We start from the raw sequence: 22,098 nt of genomic DNA on the forward strand, positions 1-22,098 counted from the left end.
GAGTAACAAAAATATAATATCTTGTGGGAGTAACAATGACAACATGGGTGAAATGCATGCAGCTCTTGAGGAAAGCATTAATTATCTGGTATCAGAATTGCATGATGATAACAGTTTATGTACATTTCACGTAGCTGGCCTAACATCCTCCCATACATTAAAGGTGCAATATGTAAGAATTTTGGCTGAAAACATACAAAACTTAAAACTTAAAGAACAGTTTTGACTCTTTTGGCATCTACGTATTGTGTCGCAAAGGATGTTTAGCATGCTAACAAGCTAGCCCTGGCTCATCCTGGTCCAAATATCCTCTGCTAGCTGTAAACACTTTCCTGATGCTTTGAGCTCTGAGTCTGGACTGCTAGCTGCACTGCTAACTGAGCTAACTAGCTAATGGCAACAGGTGGCCAATTCTTACATATTGCACCTTTACACTACGTGTTGATACGTTCTTGTAATTCCACCTCAAGCATTAGTTCTTCTCAGTAATGTTGGTGCTGATCATAACCCAAGGTCTTGCACCGTCATTCCTAAATGATACATGTTTTGAAACAACAAAGCCTGGTCTCCGGCATCAAAGGTGATCATGTTACTTTCTCTATAGTTTCCACTTTTCGACATGCTATACGAATGCCACACTACCTGCTGCACTAACGATGACTGGGCATGAATTGTCTCAGTTGAATCGTCCAATATGAACGTAATACCCGGGGAGACAGGGCTGACTTGGGAAAGACAAAAAAAATAATATATTATTGACTCCAAGAATATAGATAAATTGAGTTCTCATGTTCATATCTGCTTTGAGGTAATATAATTTAAGCATTATTCACTACAATAGCCTACAGAAACAAACGGGGAAACAACATATCCTGTCGCTGAAAAGACACAGTTTGCAAAGAAGGGGTGATCAGAACTTAACATATACTGCATATTAACACGAGTTCAAACATGCATTAGGCAGCATTTAGAAGAGATTTGCCTTCCTCTTGATGTCGTTCCGTTTCCACAGTGGGAGTCTGTCAAACTCTTGAATCTCCATGCCAAAGATCTCAAAGAATGAATCCGGGGATAGGTGACGCTGCAGAGGAAAGCAGAAAAAAGAATAAAAGATTTAAGTCAGGGTGAAGTATTGGTAAACTGCACAGTTCATCTGTTTGGTGCATTTCTCATACTATGGGTCATCTTGTTTTTTAAGAAAAACCTTTGAGGAGCGACAGATGATGACACTGTTGAGGAATTTATCCTGCTCTTAGTACGATTTAGTCAAGGTATGGGTAGTATTTTACCCAAGGTCGAGTGTGAAAAATGAATGAAAAATATTTTGCATTTGAATTTGTGCCCCACTTTTAGTGTGCAGTCTGTTCAGAGTGTCACATTGTAAAAGTGCTTTTCTCTCATGTTACTGTACCTCGAGTCTTGTTCTGTCAACATCCCTGGGAAGCTTCGCTCGTCCTCTATTAGCAACTGTGAGCATTTCATACGGGTAGACCTTGACACAACAAAGACCGGTTGAGAACACTTTATCATCACATGCTATACCTGAACACAATTCTGTACATGAAAGGCTTCGAGCTATTGAGATACCAGGCAGAGTTATAACATCATGTACCATATGTACCATGCAAATATGGATAGATGTAATACCAGTGCTTCAGCCTTCAGGCTGCTTTTACATATACTGTTTAGTTATAAAGTGTGTTACCTCAGCTCCATGGAGCTATTAAATGACTGTAGCAAATTTATCCTTCAGATTTCTTTGTATTTCCTTTTTTTGTACTGTATTATGATTCTTTTTTTTTTTTAGCTAAAACTCTCCTCTAGTAAACACACTGGCAGAAAATTAAATGGTAGCACGAATATGCAAATAATACTTGCTTTTGGTTCCAACAAATTAGGCATAGACACTCCTCTCTCCATTCCTGCTAATGGATGCAGACCGTCATGGATGAGCTACAGAATGAAGCAAACACATGCAATGGGAAAATGTCCTGGCAGGATTAGTCGCTTCGAGCTAAAAGCCAAAGCAAGTGAAGTGTACGTATGAAATGTGTGGGTTAAAGAGTTATGTCATCCGTGCAATATATGTATTAATGAAGAGATCTGCAAATCCAGCTTTGCACTGAAATTGAGTTGATTGTATACTTCATATAACATGCAGACAGTCCTTTGGAAATGCAGTAAACCAAACAGGGAAAGGAAGCATGGCCATGATACAAAGCTCTGTTCAGTTATTCTCACATACCTTAAAGTCTGAAAGGGAAAAGGCAAAGGACAAGAAAGACAATTAATATTTACATAATCATCAATTAAATTGATTTTTTTTTTCATCATAGATGAATAAGATTTAAAATGTCTACAAATCACCTCTGAATCTGTCACCGCTGTAACGAGAGAAATCAGCTGACCGTGGCTTAAAGAGAAGAAAACACATTAAAACATTATTATAGCAACTCAGATATCTTCAGGGTCATTAATTCCATCCATTAACTAAACTCATATAGTTTCTGAAGTTTGTTTCCCAATAAAACAACATAAAGCAATAAAAAGCATGTGTCACTATTTTGCAGCATGGAGTTGTGTCATAATCTAAACATGAAGTGAAGTATAAGCAGTCCAGGAAGCTAGTTGGACTCCATGTTATCAAAATAATGTATATTTCCATATTCAGCCGACTGTATCAAATGAAAATCACTTGCAGTAACAGTAATATAGAATAATACTAAAGAGAGAATTAGGTATCAGTTGCGTTTCTCTTACCGGGTTGAGGCTTTTGCGCCCGTATGCAGGCAAGGAGGATGTTGGGGATGTGGAGGAATTTGGATCTATGTGAAAGTGAAACGGCAGACAGATTAGCTCGTGGTGAGACGACTTACAGCCAGACTCAGCTCTTTGCCAAATTCAGATCAGACTTACTGAGCAAAATATACCTCCTGGGGTTCTCTAATTAGCCTTCTGCTAATTCTTCTGAAAGACTGACTTCACAGTACTGTTCTATTTATGTACTCACATTTCCCATAAAACAGGTGTGACGTTAAAGCAGCCATTGTTTAGGTTAAGCTAGTTTACTTTACCAGGTGTTTACCCATAGCTTATATAGCCTGTATACTGATTTATATTGTAGTGTTACCTAAGTAAAGTTCAAACAATGACAATAAATCAAGCAGCATTCACATGAACTGGTGATAATGTGTTATTGTACCTTGCTGTTTATAAATCGGAGGCCTCTTGTACATGTTGAAGCCTTCGTCTGCAGATAGGAAAGAATGCAGCTTCATATTATTTTACACGGCAAAAACAAAATGACGCATTGTTAGTAAAAACCTACTATAGTGTCCCTGTAGCAGCAAAGCGCCAAATCATTCCCTTTCCTCTTTTTTATAATATTATTTATGTGGAACAACTTAAAATCCTGATTTTTCTCAAACTGTTTAACTTTACTTGATGCTTTAAAATTAGGGGAACAAAGCTTCATCACATCACAGAATTAGTCAGTCTTCTCAGAAAAAAGCCAAACAATGTGAAGACTGGGACCAGGCTCAATTCATAGTTCAATAGAGCCTCCGTGCACATAATTTAATTGCTCAAAAAAGTGTTAAAAGCTCTTTAAGTGCAAAGTTCGGTAAAGGTTCAACAGATGTACAATAGGTGTGGTGACATTTATGTCATATAGTACTGTACTGTCTAAACAAAACAGGCCAGCACTGCAAATAGTGATGCTATAATGAGATAACAACACATTTACAACAAAGACAGTTTAGTTAGCAGTTTCTTAAATACAGTTTAATTTCATGTAATTGCGGCGTTGATCATCAGGATCATTTTCAGATTCCAGTGTTTCAAACTGACTAAATGTTGTAAAGCAGCGCTCACTGCTGCATACAGAAATCAAGGCCCTGCTGGTTGTTAGATTTCTTACTGATTTTCAGTTCCCAACAAAAAAAAACCATGCCAGCGATTACCGGTCAAAGCTTGTCACATCTCATACACACACACACACGATAATACAGGCTTTGAAAAAAAAATCACAGCACTGCTATAAATAGACCTGTCTGTAGAGGAATGTGTAAGTGAAGTTGGGAACAGGCACAGAAATATTTACTTATTTAATCAATCAAACCAGTTTTATAAATACCTACTTTGGTGTAGATTTATTGAAAGGAGTGTATTTTGAGCTGTGGGTGAGGTGGCAGAACAATGGGAAAAGAAAAGGTAAAATATGCAACATGAGAAAAGGTGAAGACTAGTGAAATATCTGAAGGAAGCAGCTAGCTGGTTCTGTGTTCATCCTGTCTCCCATAAATATGAAAAGAGTCAGTGTGGGCGACTGACAGTGTCTGAACTCTGACCACTAGATGGCTCAGTGTTTCTAAGAATAAAGTGAGCCACATCTCTGCGCCATCCTTTTCAGTGTCAACTCTGACCGTTTAACCTTAAACCAGTTTGCTTTTAGTTATTTAGGTGTTGTAGAAGTTTTTACCCTGCCACTGGATTCATCACTGTGCCTTGTAGTTAAGCATAAAATGGCGTAGGTGTGCATTTTTTAATAGGAAATTAGAAAATATAACAAAAGGTAGGGAGTGGAGAAGGGGTGCAGAAAAGGGTGGCAGAGGAGCGGGGGTTCCTACCTTTGGTGGGGGGAAGAAAGTGGTGACATAAAGGGGAAGTGGGGCAGGAGTCATTGTTGCCAGAGAATAAAGAGGGAGAAAGCATCAACCCTTTATAATATAACGAAAGAAGTGGAAAGAGGAGTAGGAGTTGTGGGGGTAGTGGAAAGGTGGTAAAACAGAGAAAAGGTGAGAAGAGTGTGGGTTAATATCTTTGCAAAGATAATATAAAAAAAGCTTGAGATGATTGAACTTCAGAGCGGTCTTCTCACCTGGTCGGTGGAAGTGTTGTGGTGATCTGGACGGAGTCGGAGTGTAGCTATGCCGATTGTACATTGCATGAACTCCGAAACAGCCGTGACTTGTAGATTTTGGTATGCGCTTAATCACTTCAAAACTCTCCTTGAAAGAAGAAAGACACAAACCAGTGTAAAAATAAACACCACAACAAATCCAAACTGTATGTGACCCGATGTCACAGTATTTCTACAGGTCTATTCTACCTTAACTGAGTTAATATTTACCTCTGTGCTGTCAGATATGTTTCCTGGTGACTGAATTGGAAAGACAGGAGAAGAAAAATTAACCAGACAGAAACACAACATACACAAGAGTCCCTTCAGGTGAAAACCTCTTATCTCCAAACTTGACCTTGATCTTATGCTAGCCTAATTTATGCATCTTTTGTTATAAATGTTTTATAGTAGGACGGTGTGTATAATATGCTTAAAGGGTCACTCCACCAATTTGACACATCAAAGTGTGTTTACAGGTCTTGAAGAGTACTACTGTACACATGAAAAAAGTAGTATAAAGCCTTTTGTGGCTCCAGAGGAAGCTGCATGTAATCTGATAAATTGCCTCCAGTGATGTCACTCGGTGGCTAAGTTGCATTGTGGGTAATGTAGGCAGCAGTCCACTGATCTTACAGACAGTTTAAAAACAATCGATCAAAATTGATACAGCAGAGGCAGAGATATCAACTTCTTTATTCCTCACATTTTTCTTTCTTTTCAAAATGTGATTACTGCATTACCCACAATGCAACTTAGTCACTGAGTGACATCACTGGAGGCAATTTATCAGATTACACGAACTTCCTCTCGAGCCACAAAAGGCTTTATACTACTTTTTACACATGTACAGTAGTAAACCCCAAGACCTGTAAACACACTTTAATATGTAAAATTAATGGACTTACCCTTTAACTCTGCAATCCACCAAACCTGGAGTTAAGAGGTTTTCACATAAAGAGAGACATGGAAGGAAGGAAACTAAAGGACTCGACTACAGAGGATCCATCAGCTAATTATTGTAAGTTAGTATCAGGTGACCTGGCACAGAATATTAATAAATGCTCAACAGTACAACAAAAAGTAAATACGTTTTTAATCAGTCAACTCCGTAACAAGTAAGCAAACATTCTCTAATTGAAATTCCCTCTGTATATTTTTACAAATGCTAACTGTAAGAGAGTAAGTATCCTGTATACCTGCCTACATATAGACTTAGATAACATTTTGTTAATGTAGAACCACTACTGCTCCAAAACACTCTCAAAGACACATCTGTCACAAAAAATGTCTTTGCATTTTGGGCCAAAAACACTCAAATGTCAGAACAATAAAACAAGACCTCACTTGGTTTGACTCATAAATCAAACCAAGACACACAAACATGTCACTGGACATAACTCAGAGCGTGGAATGCAGTTACCTCTGCAGGGCTTTGCCTGTCCTGTCTGCTGCCTTTGTTGTCCATAGTAGAGGGGCTGTCGCTCACAGACTTATAAGATATCATATCAGGATGCTCTATATCATATATAGCCTTGACTCTGGGAATTGCCGCTAAGTCTCGGTAATCAATGACCTCATTGTCTACTTTTGCCTGGGACCAGGACAGGGAGGAGAGAGGGGAGGATGTGGGTGAGGAGAAGGACACAGAGGATGGGAGGTAGAAGGAGCAGACAGTATGGGTAAGGTCAGGTCAAAGGTCAAATGTTGCTTATAACATCACAGCATGGAGGAATGAAACTTTACCCCACAACACCACAATGACTTTGGCACATGAAGTGGAAAGATTAATGTGATAATCTGTGGCCTTTTTCTGTTTCACTACATTATTTCTCAGGCTAATAATTATAAAAAGGCTCATGTTTTAAGATGTGTTATTGATGGGGGTAAAGTTTATTCCACACACTAGGGTACGGAGGAAACAAAAGGACACTGAAAGCACTTTTACAATCAGTTGCAATCTGAATTGCCAATGCATTCAAATTGATGAACCAAAATCAATCTAAACTCCTGTTCAATATGTGGTTGAGTTTTATCACTATGTCAATGATTACATTTAAGATCTTTTTTGCACGCCCTTCATCATTCAACCACAATTGAAATCCCATTTCTCTCTTACAAACAAGTTCAAAACTAGTTTCCGATCAGTCAAGGTGAAGTTGATCAATTTATAGAAAAATTGCATTTATATTTTTAGATTTATAGTTTATTAAAGGGACAGTTCACCCTAAAACAAAAGATTCATATTTTTCTCTTACCTGTAGTAAATACTGTTTATCCATCTAGTTCGTCCAATACAATGGATGGATATATATGGATATACAGTATACAGTATATATATCCAGGTTTCAGATCTTTGAACAGCTTCCTGTTCTCAAAATTATTACTCAAAATAATCCACAGACCTTGTTGTGAGCAGTTTCATGTAGGAACTGTTTTCTTTCTACCGAACAAGCTCATGCTTGGTACAGTGCGGCATGTAAACATTAATGGCATCCTGCTCAGCTGAGTTGTATTGATAGCTAGCTTAGTTAGTTTAGTTAGCTTGAGCGCCATTTACCTCCATCATATTCGAGAGAAGGCAGACATCACTACGGCCAATGTCTCCCAAACTCTGCAACTCACACTAAGACAATCTAAATAGATAAATAGCGCAACAGGTAAGAGGAAACATATGTATTTTTTGATTTTGAGGTGTACTGTCCCTTTAAGACTCACACATTGGCTATTTTCCTAAATGTCTGTCTGCATTTACTGTCAAAAAGAAACGTCTTGCAACAGAGACACTTCGCCCATGCGACTCCCCTGTACAAATAAAGGGATAAATGACATGAAAATCAACCCATGGTGAATTGTGCACCACGGAGGATGCTGAGCAGATGTTGTCACCGGGACTTACACAGATAGTGCGACCAGGACTCCCTGGAGTGCATGAACCCGGCCTGGAGCAGGAGCTTTCAGATGAAGATCTAGTGGTCTGAAGAGGGAAAAAAACACACCTTTGTCATAGGATGCTGAGAATGATCGGTTTCTGCTTCAGCTAAGGTGTCACTAGGCAGCCTCCATTGTTTTCGCTCAGTGTCTCTAATAAACACACACAACTGGATCATCTCATAGTTTCCTGTTACTAAAGTGGGTATAAGCCATCTCCAGAAATCATAATGCAGCAGTGTACAGCCTGGCATCATGCAGTTTATGTGCATTGTTCTGTACTGTAATTGGCTCAAGATCTCCACTTTCATTTGTGCTGAACAATTGAATCAGCCAGACTTGTTTTGCAAATTGGATCAGAACTTAAAGGAACAGTTTGCCTAAAGACATTACCTACTCAACCCTATGCCCATGGAAAGTCAGGTAAGGTTTCATTGTCCACAAAACATACCTCTTTATGTTTTTTTCAGTTGTTTTTTCACGTTTTAAAACTTCCTCTGACTTTCCATCGGAATGCAGGTCAGTAGATAATGACTGGGTGATCTGTTCCTTTAATGGTGAAAGAGCATACTAAATTGTGCGGCTACTCGTAGATGACAGGAAACAGCCAAGCATGCAGTACGGTCAGCAGTAACACATCATATACTACAGCTAACTGATTGAAAGCTTTTGTATGAAATGTAGTAATTAATACACATTATACAAACTGTACACGTGCTCTACAAATTAAAAGCTTCTCTTCATCATTCTTCGATGCAAAAGTCATAAGAAGGAATCTTATTCTGTGTATCAAAGGTTAACTTCTTTTCGCTTCTTTGCATTAGCACACTAGATGTAATTGGCCAGCCCGGTGAGCAGTGTGTTCATGTTGCATGTGAAACAAGCGTGTGCGGTTAATCTCAAGATGTGAGATTACAGCCTGCTCACTCAAGAGAAAGCCACCAGTGCAAACGGCAGGCCCGCTCACAGTATTGACCTTCAGTTCATGTGGGGGGTAAAAGAAATCGAGACAAGGTGTTTTTGGTCTGCTGACCTGGGAAATGACAGACATTTACACACATATCACACTCACATCCTCCTTGTAGCAGCAATGACACCAGCTATAGATAATAACTTATTATTTGGAGAAGTTATATGCATGATATAATGGCTTAATGTAACTAAGGACATAAACTTAAGTACAAATTTACAGTTTTCGCAACTGTAAACTTCTACTCAGTGTACCCTAAAGTCATGAATGAGTAAGAGTAAAGATAATGTATTTAAATACTACCTCTGTAAAAGTGGAAGTCAATCATACGAATAGCACTTGAGTGAAAGTATTTGATATTATATGTACTAAATTATCCAAATATTTTCTGGCAGTAGATGTAATTAAGTCTCAAAAGTGTCAAATAAATGTAATGAAGTGGAAAGTATAATATATATTCTTAAAATCCTGTTAGTTACTAGTTACTTTTTTTGATTACAATGTTTCACACTTCCTGCTACAGTCATGTATCTATAAATTTGGCATTTCTAAATTTGTATTTTACTAATAAACAAAGAAGATTGAACTATCCAACAGTCTATAAAGTGCAAAAAATTAGCTCAACCTTAAACATCTACAGCAGTAAAATGCAACATACATATAATGCAGTATTGCTTTAAGTAAATTTTGCTAATAATTCTTATATACTTTTACTTCAGTAAGGTTTTGAATGCAGGTATTTTACTTTTTGCAGAGTCTTTTCCCCAAAAAATACTTTTGCAGCTATGTGGATATTGTGTCGTGTCATACCTTGATTCTAATCAGTGGTCTTACCCTGTAATTGTCCTCAGTTCTGCTGCTGTCTCTGCATTCTGGGTGCCAAACTGTTGATCCTGTGAAGAAAGCAGGGAAAGTTACTTACTGCAGTATGGCAAAAAAAATTACAGCATGCCAAAAGAAATGCACAGTTAACACAGTGAACAACCTTCAACGTACACTTTGAATGAGTGTAAGCGCGTATATTCACTTAATCCAACTGACCTTGCAGATACATTTCGTCGCCTTCTGTGAACATTTTGTCACATCGGCTGCATCTGGCACAGGTGGGGTGATAGTGTTTGTCCCCTGCCTGTAGAAAACAACGAGAAAGAGATGGAAGCGTCATAGTTAGGCCGATCTAGCAAGGAACTAGTTCGTCAAATGATAAAACTAATCTGTAAGAACTGTCCTCACATTCTGTTGATCTTTTTCTTTTTGTTTTCAACTAAAATTCTTACGTATTGCACCTTTAATAGAACTTTACTGAAAAACACATCTCAAAATGTATTTCAGTATCAAGTGATACAAATACAGACCAGGAGCTTCCTCTTCACTCAGGATTTCTCACCTCGAGGACTTTCCCAGTTATAAACTTGTGACATGCTTCACATTGTACCCCAAACTGAATCTGGTAGTCCCGCTCACAATAGGGAAGGCCATCTCTGAAAAGTCAAAACAAACACATGTATTTCATCTGTGCGTTAGCTGTTATGGACTCTAATTAATGTAATTTTGTCATAAATAAGAGACTTATATTTACTTGCTGATATATTCCCCGCTCAGAACTTTCCGGCAGGCTTTACACTTGAAGCAGCCGAGGTGCCACTGGCCGCCCAGAGCTAACAGAGCCTGGCCATTTTTGATGTCTCTACCACAGCCAGAACAGTCTGAAACACACACACACACACACACACACACACACACACACACACACACACACACACACACACACACACACACACACACACATTTTCATTAAGATCAAACACTGGACATCCGAAAAGCCTACTCACATTTTCTAATTCAATTACTCAGTTCTTCTTAATTGTCTCTGTATAAACATGTTTACACTGAACATTACAGATCCATCCTAGTAGCTGTGTGCGTTTTCTGATCTACTGCGCAGTCCTGCAGAGAGATCCTCTTAATCCAGAGGCTTTGTGAGTCTGGATCCCTCTTCTATCTATAGTTCTTAGCTGGATAGGTTCACTTTGAGTTGACTTCTACCATCTCTCCGAGTCACTGGCCTGGAAGCATCCCAGGAGGACGACAGAATTTGTGAAGTAATGTGTAAAGGAGGAGTAGGTAAGACTGGACTTAGGGACGCTGTTTAGCCTGCTGCCAGCATCCTTGCATCCTTAAATACACACATATAATCACTTGTGTCACCTGCAGAAATACGTAAGAGTTTATCTTCCTATGATATAGTCGGCTGACATATGTGGCTCTGACCTTGAGTGACTCAGGATAAACGAAACATACAGGCTGGCAAGGGGGATTATCATATCTGCACCGGATCAAAGCCTCTGATCCATTTTAAAACTTCATAAATAATTACTTTTGATAAGAGCACTGGATTAATAGTCCTTTGCTCAGAGAGTTATTTCTGCTCTTACTACTTGGATAGCTGACATCGTTGGGAGCAGGAGACACGGGTCGAATGCAGCGCTGACAGAGGCAGTCTTTTCCGTTGAAGGTGACACACTCCCCAGCAGGAAAGGCATGTCTGAGAAACACAGAAAGAGACAGAGGTATGGCTCACAATCCAAAAAAAAAAAGAAAAGTTATTCTTCCTCCGCGCGTGTTAAACTTACTTGCAAACGGTGCACACAAAGCAGGCTGGGTGGTAGGTCTTCCCCAGGACTGTGACCACCTCCCCCTCCACAAACTCCCTGCAGTTGTTGCAGAGCGTGCCGTGAAGCCTCTGGAAGTCCAGCGGGCAGAGGAAGTCACCGCTCTTCATGAAGAAGCCACTCTGAGCCAAGTCACAGCCACACACTGCACACACACACACATACAAAGAGGGAGAAAGAGATGAAAAGGTTTGATGACAGAAAACTTTAAAGCTGCAATAGTCAATATTTGTATATTATCTTGTGTGTACCATAAAGGATGTGGCTTATGATAGTCAACCTAGGCCTGCTGGTTTGTTATAACCAGCACACAGAACAAGAATTCAATCATTTGATTCAACATCCCAATGAGAGTGATGAAGTTACGCCATTGGTAGGTCAAGTTTTGGAGTTTTACCACTGGCAGTCTGGCAGTAGACTGACCATATACCAGGTTTAGACCTGGCCTTGTTTTCTGTGAAGTCAGCCGAGACTAAACCAATTGTGGTTAAACCTGTTTGTCGTAACTTTATAAGGTGACGTGTGTGTTGTTCCTCGCCAAATAGTGAAAGGTGTGTTTGAGTTGAGGTATATTAGCTTTCATGCTCACAGTTAACGACCGAGCAGAAGCAGGATTTTAAAGAATATCTATAAAAAATATCTCTATACATGATTTTACATCATGGAAATAAACCACTATACATATATTTATATACACACGGTATGCAGTCATACATTCACACTCATAGATGTGCATTTACAAATACAACTGTACTCAAATGTGCAACTGCATACATGTTAAAATGCCATAAAACAACAATATACGAGTGCACACCTCCGCCAAGGCCTAACAGTCCCATAGTGTACTCACTCATAGATACCAGCCACCTAAAATATGGCTAATAATATTCATTAAGATCCAAATGAACAAAAATGAGTAAAAACCATCTCGCCATGTTAAGGAAAGTGAGGAAGTGTGTATATTTCTGCTTTTGTCTGTGGGAGCAGGTCATTGAGTGGATGTTGTGCGTGTCATCTCTTTAACCAGCTGAATGGCTGCCTGTTCCCTCCAGGCAGCCATTCTCAATCAATGCAGCTTAAGGAAAACCATCCATGACAATTTACCAGGGCATCACACTGCTGTTATCCTGCCTCGTTAAAAAGCTCTGCTTTTGTACTTTCTAACATTTTGATCCTATAATAGCCAGAACTCAGTCTTAAATTTCAGGTTTTTGAGTTTTTTCTTTGTTTTTATGTGTATTGGATTGCTTATGTTGCCTTTTTCCTGACATTTGTGTGCTTTTTTTCATCGCTTGAGCTTTGGGACCAAACATTTGTAACTTTTTGCACATGTATCACTTGAATTTGTATTGCTTTGAATGGATTTCAAGTTTTAAATTGTCACCTTTTCTTCAAGCTGTTGTCGTAGTTAACAGCAGCCACCTAATCCATCAAAGCGATGAGATAAATGCTATTTGGGTTGTCTGACCTTGTGGGTCTGCCAGAGTTTCTGAGGTGTTTATGTGTTTGTGTGCATCTGTGATTGTGTGTGTTTGCTGATCAGTCCAGCAGTGACCGACAGGAAGGCAGTGTTTTCTCTCAGCTTGTTTGGAGTCATTTGATACCTGCCACAGTCCTGCCGCAACACAATGCGCTGAGATGCCAAGGGCAGATTTATGCTGCTCTATTCCTGTCCGACGGCAAGTCACTCAAAATAAAGATGGGTTTTATTTTAGAAATAACAATTTTAAAGTCTGAATAAAACCAACACAAACATGTGGCTACATTCCTCTGATCCCACAGATTGCTTCATAAAACGGTTATGGATCAGTAAAAGAAAAAAAAATCTGTTCTTTGCTTATTTTAATTCAGATTTATTTACATTCAAATTGAGAAACTTTGAGGCAAATTCTGATTCTGTGAAGCCCACAGACCCCTTCAATCCGCCGGGTCTTCCCACTGTTAAAAATACTGCATCCATCTCAGCTCTGAGAGTCTCTTTGTTTCCTCGGCCCCGTAAACACCATCACAATGCGATGAAAGGGCAATAACACGAGAAGCTTGTCAGTTTCGATTAGTGGGGACAATAGCCTGCTGAGGAAATATGTTTTCCACGAAACAGAATAAATCTGGTGAATGACTGTCTGACAACCTAGGAGGTTCTCACAACAGCCCGCTGTAGATGTTTTGTAATGAATTGATCTTCATGGCACCAGAGGGGCTAAATGACTAATGACCAGCCGATTCTGCTCAATTTAAGACTAACTAAACTAAATGTCACTTGTGTTACTTCTTGTGTGTAAAATTATCAACAACTGGAAAATATGGATATTTTATTTGGATATTTAATTTAAAATCAAATCCAGACTGCCTGTAGATGAATGCATCATCAGGCCTCTGATCGTAATGTGTTCAGGATTCATTCCCATTCACTGCACATGAGGAATTCTCTTCATTGGATTACTCTCAAGTTTCCAAAAGGTCTATTCTGACTGAGGTGTGATTGTGGGACGCTTCTTAAGTGAACCTGCATCTGCTAACTCACAGCAACATATTGATGGTACTACTGACCCTTGCAGGTAAAGCACTTTACGTGGAAGTGGTTGGCCTGGACTCGCAGCACCTCTCCCTTGCACGGCTCCCCACATCTGAAGCACTGGATCATCCGCCTCCCCGCTGAAGGGCTCGCATGGCAGCCATCCGCAGTGTGTAGCACTGCAGGAGAGAAAAAATGAATTAGTCATTTAAATTTAAATGTCATTAGAAAAGCCAAGTTAAGCAGCTCAGTTTTGAAACTACTATCTTTATGCATCTTGTAGGATCCCTTTTATAAAACTGCTAGTCTGCTTGTATTCAGAATATATCTGCAAGTTTTAATGTTTAATCATGCAAGGAAATTTGAAAAGTTAAAGGTCTGGTTGATTCAACATAGCAGTCTGTTTTAATAAATGTGGAAACAGACTGTGAAGCTGTACTCGGTACTTTGACTTAACGCTAAATGCTAACATCAGCACGCTCGCACACTCTCAAAGGCAATGCCAACGTGCTGCTGTTTGGCAGCTGTAACATTTACCGTGTTAAACGTGGTTAACAGCACTCAAACGTTGCTTAACATGCTAAACTTAGCTGGGTGTGTTAGCATGCTAATATTTCTCAATTAGAAATAAACACAAATTTCAGCAGAGCCAAACAGGAATGTCATGTCATGTTTTGCACTTTGGCGCCATGCTAGCAGCTCGGTGAACATCGCCACGGTGCTTCGACCTAATGCTAAATGCTAACATCAGCACGCTGGCATGCTCTAATTGGCAATGCTAACATGCTGCTGTTTAGCAGATGTAATGCTAACCATGCAAACATTGCAAACTTAAATAATGCTTATATTGCTAAACTAAACTGAATGTACTATTCAAGTATTTCTATTTCAGGGTGGTGGACTGACTCAACGCTGCTAAAACGCGTTCATGTCAAAACACTTCTCTGTCAGTTGGTAAATGTACAAGCAGCGTGAATGTAAATCCAAGATCAAAAAATCTCCCTCATCCACACAGTAGGTTAATCCTTGTCTGCCTAAGCAGTTCATAACAATACAATATTACCTTGGAGTCGTCCCATCAGTGGTTACATAACTGAACATAATGTATAGACGTGCTTTGCTTTGGCACAGACACACAGTAATCTTTAGATTACCTCACAAAGAGCTCATAAAGTAATACTGTATGTGCTACATGAGTGTTGGTGCTTGTTTGCCAAACCCTGTCTGGTGCTACAGCAAGAAAGCTGAGCCTCGCTCCTTCTTATTCCATCTCTTTCATGTTTAAATGGCAGCAGGAGCAGTGGATGCCTGTACAATCTAATCACAGCCCACTCGAAAGGTCTCGAATGTGATTAGCAGAGGAGAGAGAGGAAAGAATGTGGCACGTCGAGAGCGCTCCGTCTCCCAGTGTGTGGACACGCAGCATACAAATAGATGAACGGACACATGAGCTCCATCTTTTCTTCTTTCCATGTACAGTTTATACAAATTCACAAATGAGCCAAAAAACAGCGACACTTGAAATCTACCTCAGATCTCAGCTTCACTAACTTAAGTTACGTGACCAAACAAAAAGATTTCCGCATGTATATGATGTTTCCTTAACTGTGCAGATTACCTAACTCGGCCTCGTGAAGACTGAGAGAACTGAGTCGAGGAGCATTGGTATGTGGCCCCGACTCTGCCCCACAACAGGAGAGATTTGTCACATGGTAACAAGTATGTGATAACAAATTAGATTAAGAGACCATGCCCCCCAAAAGTCAAGTTCAATGTAACTGATTGTGCGGTTTTGGAGTGAGCCACCGCTTAGCATCGTGGAGAAATCGAATTATGTCTAGCTCGGAAGAAATCGAATTAACATGCAAACAACAACAAAGCTTTCAAAACAGGGTTGGGATTTTTTGCATGCAACAAACAGCCCTAACCCTAACCCCAAATCGTGAGTTGTTGTAAAAAAATAAAGAGTTTTTGAGCCTACTGAGAGAAAAAGGCTTTGATTGCAGCATCCTTTGCAAATTAGAAGAGCAGCAGAGGACACTCTGTGATTCTGATCGCTTAAAAATCAAGGTCTGAAAAAAGAGATGTTGTGAAAGTAAGTGTCCTTTCTGCCAAACAAAATCCTAGTGGGGACGTTCTTTTAGCGGTGGCACGCCAACAATGAGTGAAAACCCAGCCAAACTGGCCTTTGTCCTAGAACGCCTCAGATATTTGTTAATGACAGAGCTGCGGTGATGCCAACACAAATACAGGCAAGCAATTTTTCATGGGGGCATGCACAGAATTACAGCTCCAGTGTTTTAAAGTTTTGTTTCAATAGGACAGGCTGTATATTGCATCGTAATACAATATAAAGTTCCAGTATGCGCGCGGTATTATCCTGTTTTTTGACACAACCAACGTGTGCAGTTGTCAGATGGAGTCCAAAATGTCGTCCGCTCTTTCTTGATCTCTCCCAGAATGTGAAGCTGATATGGTGTCGAGTATTAGCAAATGATGGATATAGAAAGACAGCAAATGGAGGGAAACCTGAGACGGACGGTTAATCACACAAGCCGGTATCTCCAGCTATGAAAAACTGCATCTGTGTGCGTGTGTTTGTGTGGTTAAGGAGTGAGGGAGTGTCTATATTAGGGACTATGAATTTTTGATGTATAAGTACAACTGGTTCTATTTTTGTTGAAGTACAAAGTAACAAGACTTTAAATTTAACCATCTGATAGTACAACAAGGTCATATGGGCTACAAGCTGTATGTGATATCATCATTTTTAGAAGTGTGTTTCCTTTACACTGGATGGTGTCATTGTTGGTAATGTATCAATAAATAGCGTGGTAATTCTCAAGCGCCTGTCATGGTAAAGGAGAAGCGGGCAAGGAATGAGAGTTTGCAGATTTAGAGCTTTTAGTATCACAGAATATCTTTTGGAGTACAACATTTATTTAAGCACAATTTCAGGATTTCACCAGCAGGATCACTCAGTGGAAGTATATATTTTCTTCTGAAATGGGCTTTATGGAAGCCTTTATGGTGTTCACATATCCATATATTTACATTTATACAGTGAACTTATCCTGTGCAGTTATATTCATATTGGGCAACTATCCTGTGCAAATTCCTGCTTGTATTATGTGAAATCTAAGACTCTGTGCCAGTTCAGAAGCCCATTTCCACCAGTAAAAGGTCACAATTATGAGAAAAAGGTCAAAATTCATAGATAAAAAGGTCAACATTTATCCCATAATTATGACTTTTTTCCATAGTCATAGTTATGACATACGATGGGAATATTTTTATTTATCCTGGCTTAAGTTTTCATCAACTTTAACTGGTGGAAATGGGCTTCCATACATATGTGTACATATCCATATATTTACATTCATACATTGAAATGATCCTGTGCAATCCAAGTCTTTGAGTTATATATATATATATATATATATATATATATATATATATATATATATATATATATATATATATATATATATATATATTATACTTTTATAACACTAGAAGAATACATAGTATATTGTATATAGTCTTTACTTTTCTTATCTTATCTCATTTTAAATAAATGCTCAAATAAGCCATCTTTCCATTCAGTATGAGTGGACCAGTTTCAGGAGTTTCTTCAGGACATCGAACTACAATATCCAAATGGAAAGTGGCAGGAGGCTTTTATCTCACTTCCCCTTTATTTTCCGCTGGTTTAGTGAAATGAGTGAAAGTATTTTTCCCACCACTTTACTCTGAGTAAAGAGCATCAGTTCACTCACAATAGCCTAAATCTCCTCCTTGTGGCTGCAAAACAGAATAATCACGGTGAAACACTGCTCCATTCAGAGGTATTCCAAAAATCACATGCTGGTGTTACCTAACCACGATGCTCTGCGATTAGAGGTAACAGCTGTGCTTCCACTTTTGCCCACTTGGCCTCTGCAATTTTTTATCTACAAATCCACGTTTTTACATTTAGGAAGAGTTTGAGAATCCTAACATCTTAAAAAAACTAAAAGTATAGAATAAATTAATGTCATTTTCTTGTCAGAAATCACCTACCAGAGCTTTCACACAGCCAAATACCCACCAAGGCATACCAAATTACAAATAACATGAAGTTTAAACAAGATAATACTATACGTACTTGCAGGAGAAGCAAAGACAAAGTCTTAAGCAATATTTGTTTTGATGTTTAAAACAATCAAATGCAACCTCACAGAGAAAACCAAAGAGATTGCAGCACAAACACAGTTAAGAATTTAAAATATACAAATGTGTGAAGTGATAAAGTGAGCACAATAATGTGTCACAGTGATATAGTTCATTGTCTTTGACAAACATCTAACCGTGGATGAAGCTCAGATACTTTTTAACTTAATAACAGGCTGCTAACGAATCATAAGTACGCAAAAAAAGACATAAAACAACGTACACAACCAGACACACTTGAAACACACTCACACACACACACACAGTATTAAAAATGTCTACCTTTCTCTTTCATGACAGTTGGTTTCCACACGTCTGTGGCACTGCAGCAGATCAGAGAGTGAGGAGAGGAACTAACAGGACTGCTGGTCCCAGGGAAAAGGGGGTGGTCCGAAAACACAGAGGGCAGGAGTGTGTGTGTGTGTGTGTGTGTGTGTGTGTGTGTGTGTGTGTGCGTGCGTGCATGCGTGTGTGCATGCGTGCGTGTGCGTACGTTCTAAAACAAAGAGGACAGCAGGAGTGGCATTAAGTGCTCTTGTGATTCTGAACCATGATGTCAACCAGGCTGAACAAGAGAATAATTAAATCCGGTTGCATTTTGGAAAATGCACTGGCGCTTTGTGATGCTGATATAGTTTTAAATGATTTAGTTTTTTTTTAGGTAAATCACACGAACTTGCCAAGTTTAATCAGTTTTAAACTCCTTCCTTCATTCACCTAGAATAACCAGCTCAGTGATTTTAAAAACACTGCATACAGATTTGTTTCTGATTCTGTTCCTTTAGAGAGAATAACCATGATATTTGTGTTTCCACAGTGGGACTCTTGTCCAGTACAGATGACTCAGTAATGACATTACCTGCTGCTGATACTTCCTCACTTTCTAGCATGTGGTGACTCCGCTTTATTTTTAAACTAGCAAACTGAATATATGTGTGTGTCGTCTTCTATACGTACGCTTCTTTGGGCTACATAAGTGATATCGGTTCTCAATAAGTGTTGATAGCATTAAAGGTTAAGTTCACCCAAAAATGAAAATTCAGTCAATATCTGCTCACCCTCATGCTGATGGAAAGCCAAGTGAAGTTTCGTAGTCTACACATTTTTGAAGCTTCACGGCAAAACAGCGTGGCAGTATCCTCCTGAACAACTGAAGTAGATGGGGACTTGTTTTAAAATGTTAAAAAAAGACTGAAAAAAACACAACATGGCTTCTTACAGATTGTCTGACAAGTTTTCGGAGGGCCCAAGGTCCCAAGTAGATGTATGAAAAGATGTTATTTACACCCTCGACACACGATCAAGCTTGTGCATCCTCTTCAGATGAGGACTTTGATTTCACAGGGCAAGCTGTATGGAGCCATTTTATATTTCTTTAAATTGTCTTCTCTTAACGTTTTAAAACAAGTCCCCATCTGCTTCAGTTGTTTAGGAGAATGCTGCCACGCCGTTGTGCTGTGAGGCTCCAGAAATGCTTTGTGGTCTATGAAACGTCATCTGAATTTTCATTTTAGGGTGAAACCTTATAAATGAAGCACAATATTGACCCAATGTGTGACCAAAAATGTTAGTTTAGCATTAAAAAAATAGGGAAATGGTGTGTCAAGTCTGCCAAATACATGTGAACTTTGATTTTACAGGGGGAAATTGTGTTTTGGATGCAAATGCAAAGTTTGCGTAGAGGCAGCAGAGTAAGTTGAGACAATGTCAAAGTGTTGAGCAGATGATTTAGCTTGTCTGGTTGGTGTGTGCAATATTATACTTTGTCTATTTTTGCTTCATTAGGGAAAGAATTTCTGTCTTTACCTCAGCATTCACAGTCTTTTTTTCACTGAAATACACAACAAAAGATTTTGCAGGTTGTCTCTGAGAAATACAAGAAAATGCTTATATTTAACGTGCTGAGAACGTGTTGACTTTAATCAATAAGCAGCCTTTTCCTTGTTGGAAATCTGTGACAATATGCTACATCCACAAGAGATTTTAGGGCCAAATTATTTAATGTAAGTGACCAGACATTCAAATAACAACCACATACACAAGTAAACTATCCGTTACCTGACATCTCTGCAGGTATACTGGCCAACTTCTCACACAGGATGTAGTCGTTGGGGTTGAGGAACGGCAGCTGATCCATCATGCTCTGTTTGGGAATAAGGTAGAGAACCTCTGCAAGTTCCCCGTCTTCTATAATCGACATACGCCTGACAGAGTTCTTCCTCTTGACCCGGTCCAAGACCACCATTTCATTGCTGTGCGTGACGCCGCAGATCCTGCCCAGGCTGCTGAGTTTGAGAAGGCCTGACATGCTGCTGCTGTCGAGGCTTTCAGCCAAACAATTGAGGCTGCAGACTGACCCCAGACGAGAAACCATAAAGCAAACCTCAAGACGTTAAAGCCCTCTGGTGAATGTCAGGCACTAAGACTGTGGGACTGACTCAGCGTGTGTTTGTGTGCGTATGTGTGTGTGTTGTGAATCAGGCAGTCAAAGATTTACTCCTGCCACACGCCCCTTAAGAAGATTAAGTAAGGTATATTTTTAGGGTTTATCTTCAAGGTAAACAGAGGATCTGAGTTCAAGGAAGTCTCTATCAGGTAACCTTCTTCCCTCCATTCCAGTCACATACACATGAGTTCCAGCCTTCGAGTAATCTAGTGATTGGGGTGCTCTTTTAAGAAGATTACGAGCTATTGTATCATCCAGTATGCAGTTATATTTTATTTAAATCTCCAGTAAATGTCTGTACAAGCATGTTCTGCCTGATCTGTTGTTGGATTATGACTAAATACAAGGTCCAGATGAGCACAGAATTGTTTTTTTGCAGAAATCTCTCATAACCTTATGAGTGCAAATATTGTAATCCCCTGTGTCCTCCAGCATGGACAGCAGTCTTCTGGATGCTTAGCTTCACCTGGCAAAGAGTCAGGGACAAGAGGTCGGCACCCTGGACCTGGATCCTGAAAGTATTTGAGGACTGCAGCATTATTCAAGGTCAGACAAGTCAATGTAGATCCGTTCAGACGCTCTCTAATTAGCATTTTTTTTTAATCCAGTGCCTACAACTAATCAGATGTTTGTTGATTAAACGTGATAATGGGCTCAAAGATCTACCAGGTAACGTCTTTCTGGGAAAAAAACACCTATCTTATAAATATAGACCAATAATTAAATGTTTTCATCTGTAAAAAAAAATTAAAGGTGCAATATGTAAGAATTCATAGATTCACCAGGATAATTGTTTATCGCTACTAATTGTATTCTTCTTATACAGCCATCACTGTTGCTAATGTTAGCTTGTTAGCTCAGTTAGCCGTGCAGCTAGGCGAACAACCAGAGGAGTGTCTGTGTTTAAACCGCTAGCACAGGAGCTTTGGATGGCTGGGAGTAGATCTCCTCAACACAATACAGAGATGTCTTCTACAGAAATACGTATTTGATTTATTAATGTTTTAAACCAAAATTCGTACATGTTGCACCTTTAAATGTATAAAAGTAAAATAAGCGTACATGTATAATGTGTTACACTCGTGTGTGTTGCTGCCACATTTGGCGGTAGCTATTTAAATGTAGACTACAACCGTCCAGTTGTTGACAATATGATGGATGTGATTTGAAGTACTGTTATCACGTCACCCTAAATACACACACACTTACAAAAGGGTTTCTGATATGTAAGAATCTAGTTACTTAAAATTTAAGTTACTAAAATAGAAGGTTGACTTTGGGAAAAACCTGAACGAGCTAAAAGCTTTCGGGAGGATCACAAAGTTGTGGAGTCTTCATACGCCACTGCTTACTGAAGAGGCTGCAGGTTATCCTTTGCAAACACATGTGTAAAGAGCTCCACCTACTGGCTGTAATGTGAAAAAAATAAAGCTATTTGAAGCCACAGATCAG

The 22,098-nt window shown here is 39.3% G+C and overlaps 1 protein-coding gene across 1 annotated transcript; it reads right to left on the reverse strand.

Annotated features, from left to right (window-relative positions):
- Nucleotides 1-967: 967 nt before the first annotated feature.
- LOC141015965 (actin-binding LIM protein 1-like) lies at nt 968-20,574 on the reverse strand. Its single transcript, XM_073490193.1, has 21 exons — nt 20,259-20,574; nt 14,024-14,167; nt 11,435-11,618; nt 11,237-11,346; nt 10,381-10,507; nt 10,189-10,282; nt 9,843-9,930; nt 9,636-9,694; nt 8,808-8,864; nt 7,800-7,877; nt 6,324-6,494; nt 5,132-5,161; nt 4,880-5,009; nt 4,629-4,718; nt 3,203-3,250; nt 2,761-2,825; nt 2,368-2,413; nt 2,246-2,253; nt 1,879-1,953; nt 1,412-1,492; nt 968-1,081 (listed from the first exon to the last, which is right to left on the reverse strand). Exons 1-21 carry the CDS (start codon nt 20,572-20,574, stop codon nt 968-970), a joined length of 2,115 nt encoding a protein of 704 aa, XP_073346294.1.
- Nucleotides 20,575-22,098: the final 1,524 nt, after the last annotated feature.

This window comes from Pagrus major, chromosome 20, assembly GCF_040436345.1.
Source record: "Pagrus major chromosome 20, Pma_NU_1.0".
NCBI classification, from domain to species: Eukaryota; Metazoa; Chordata; class Actinopteri; order Spariformes; family Sparidae; genus Pagrus; species Pagrus major.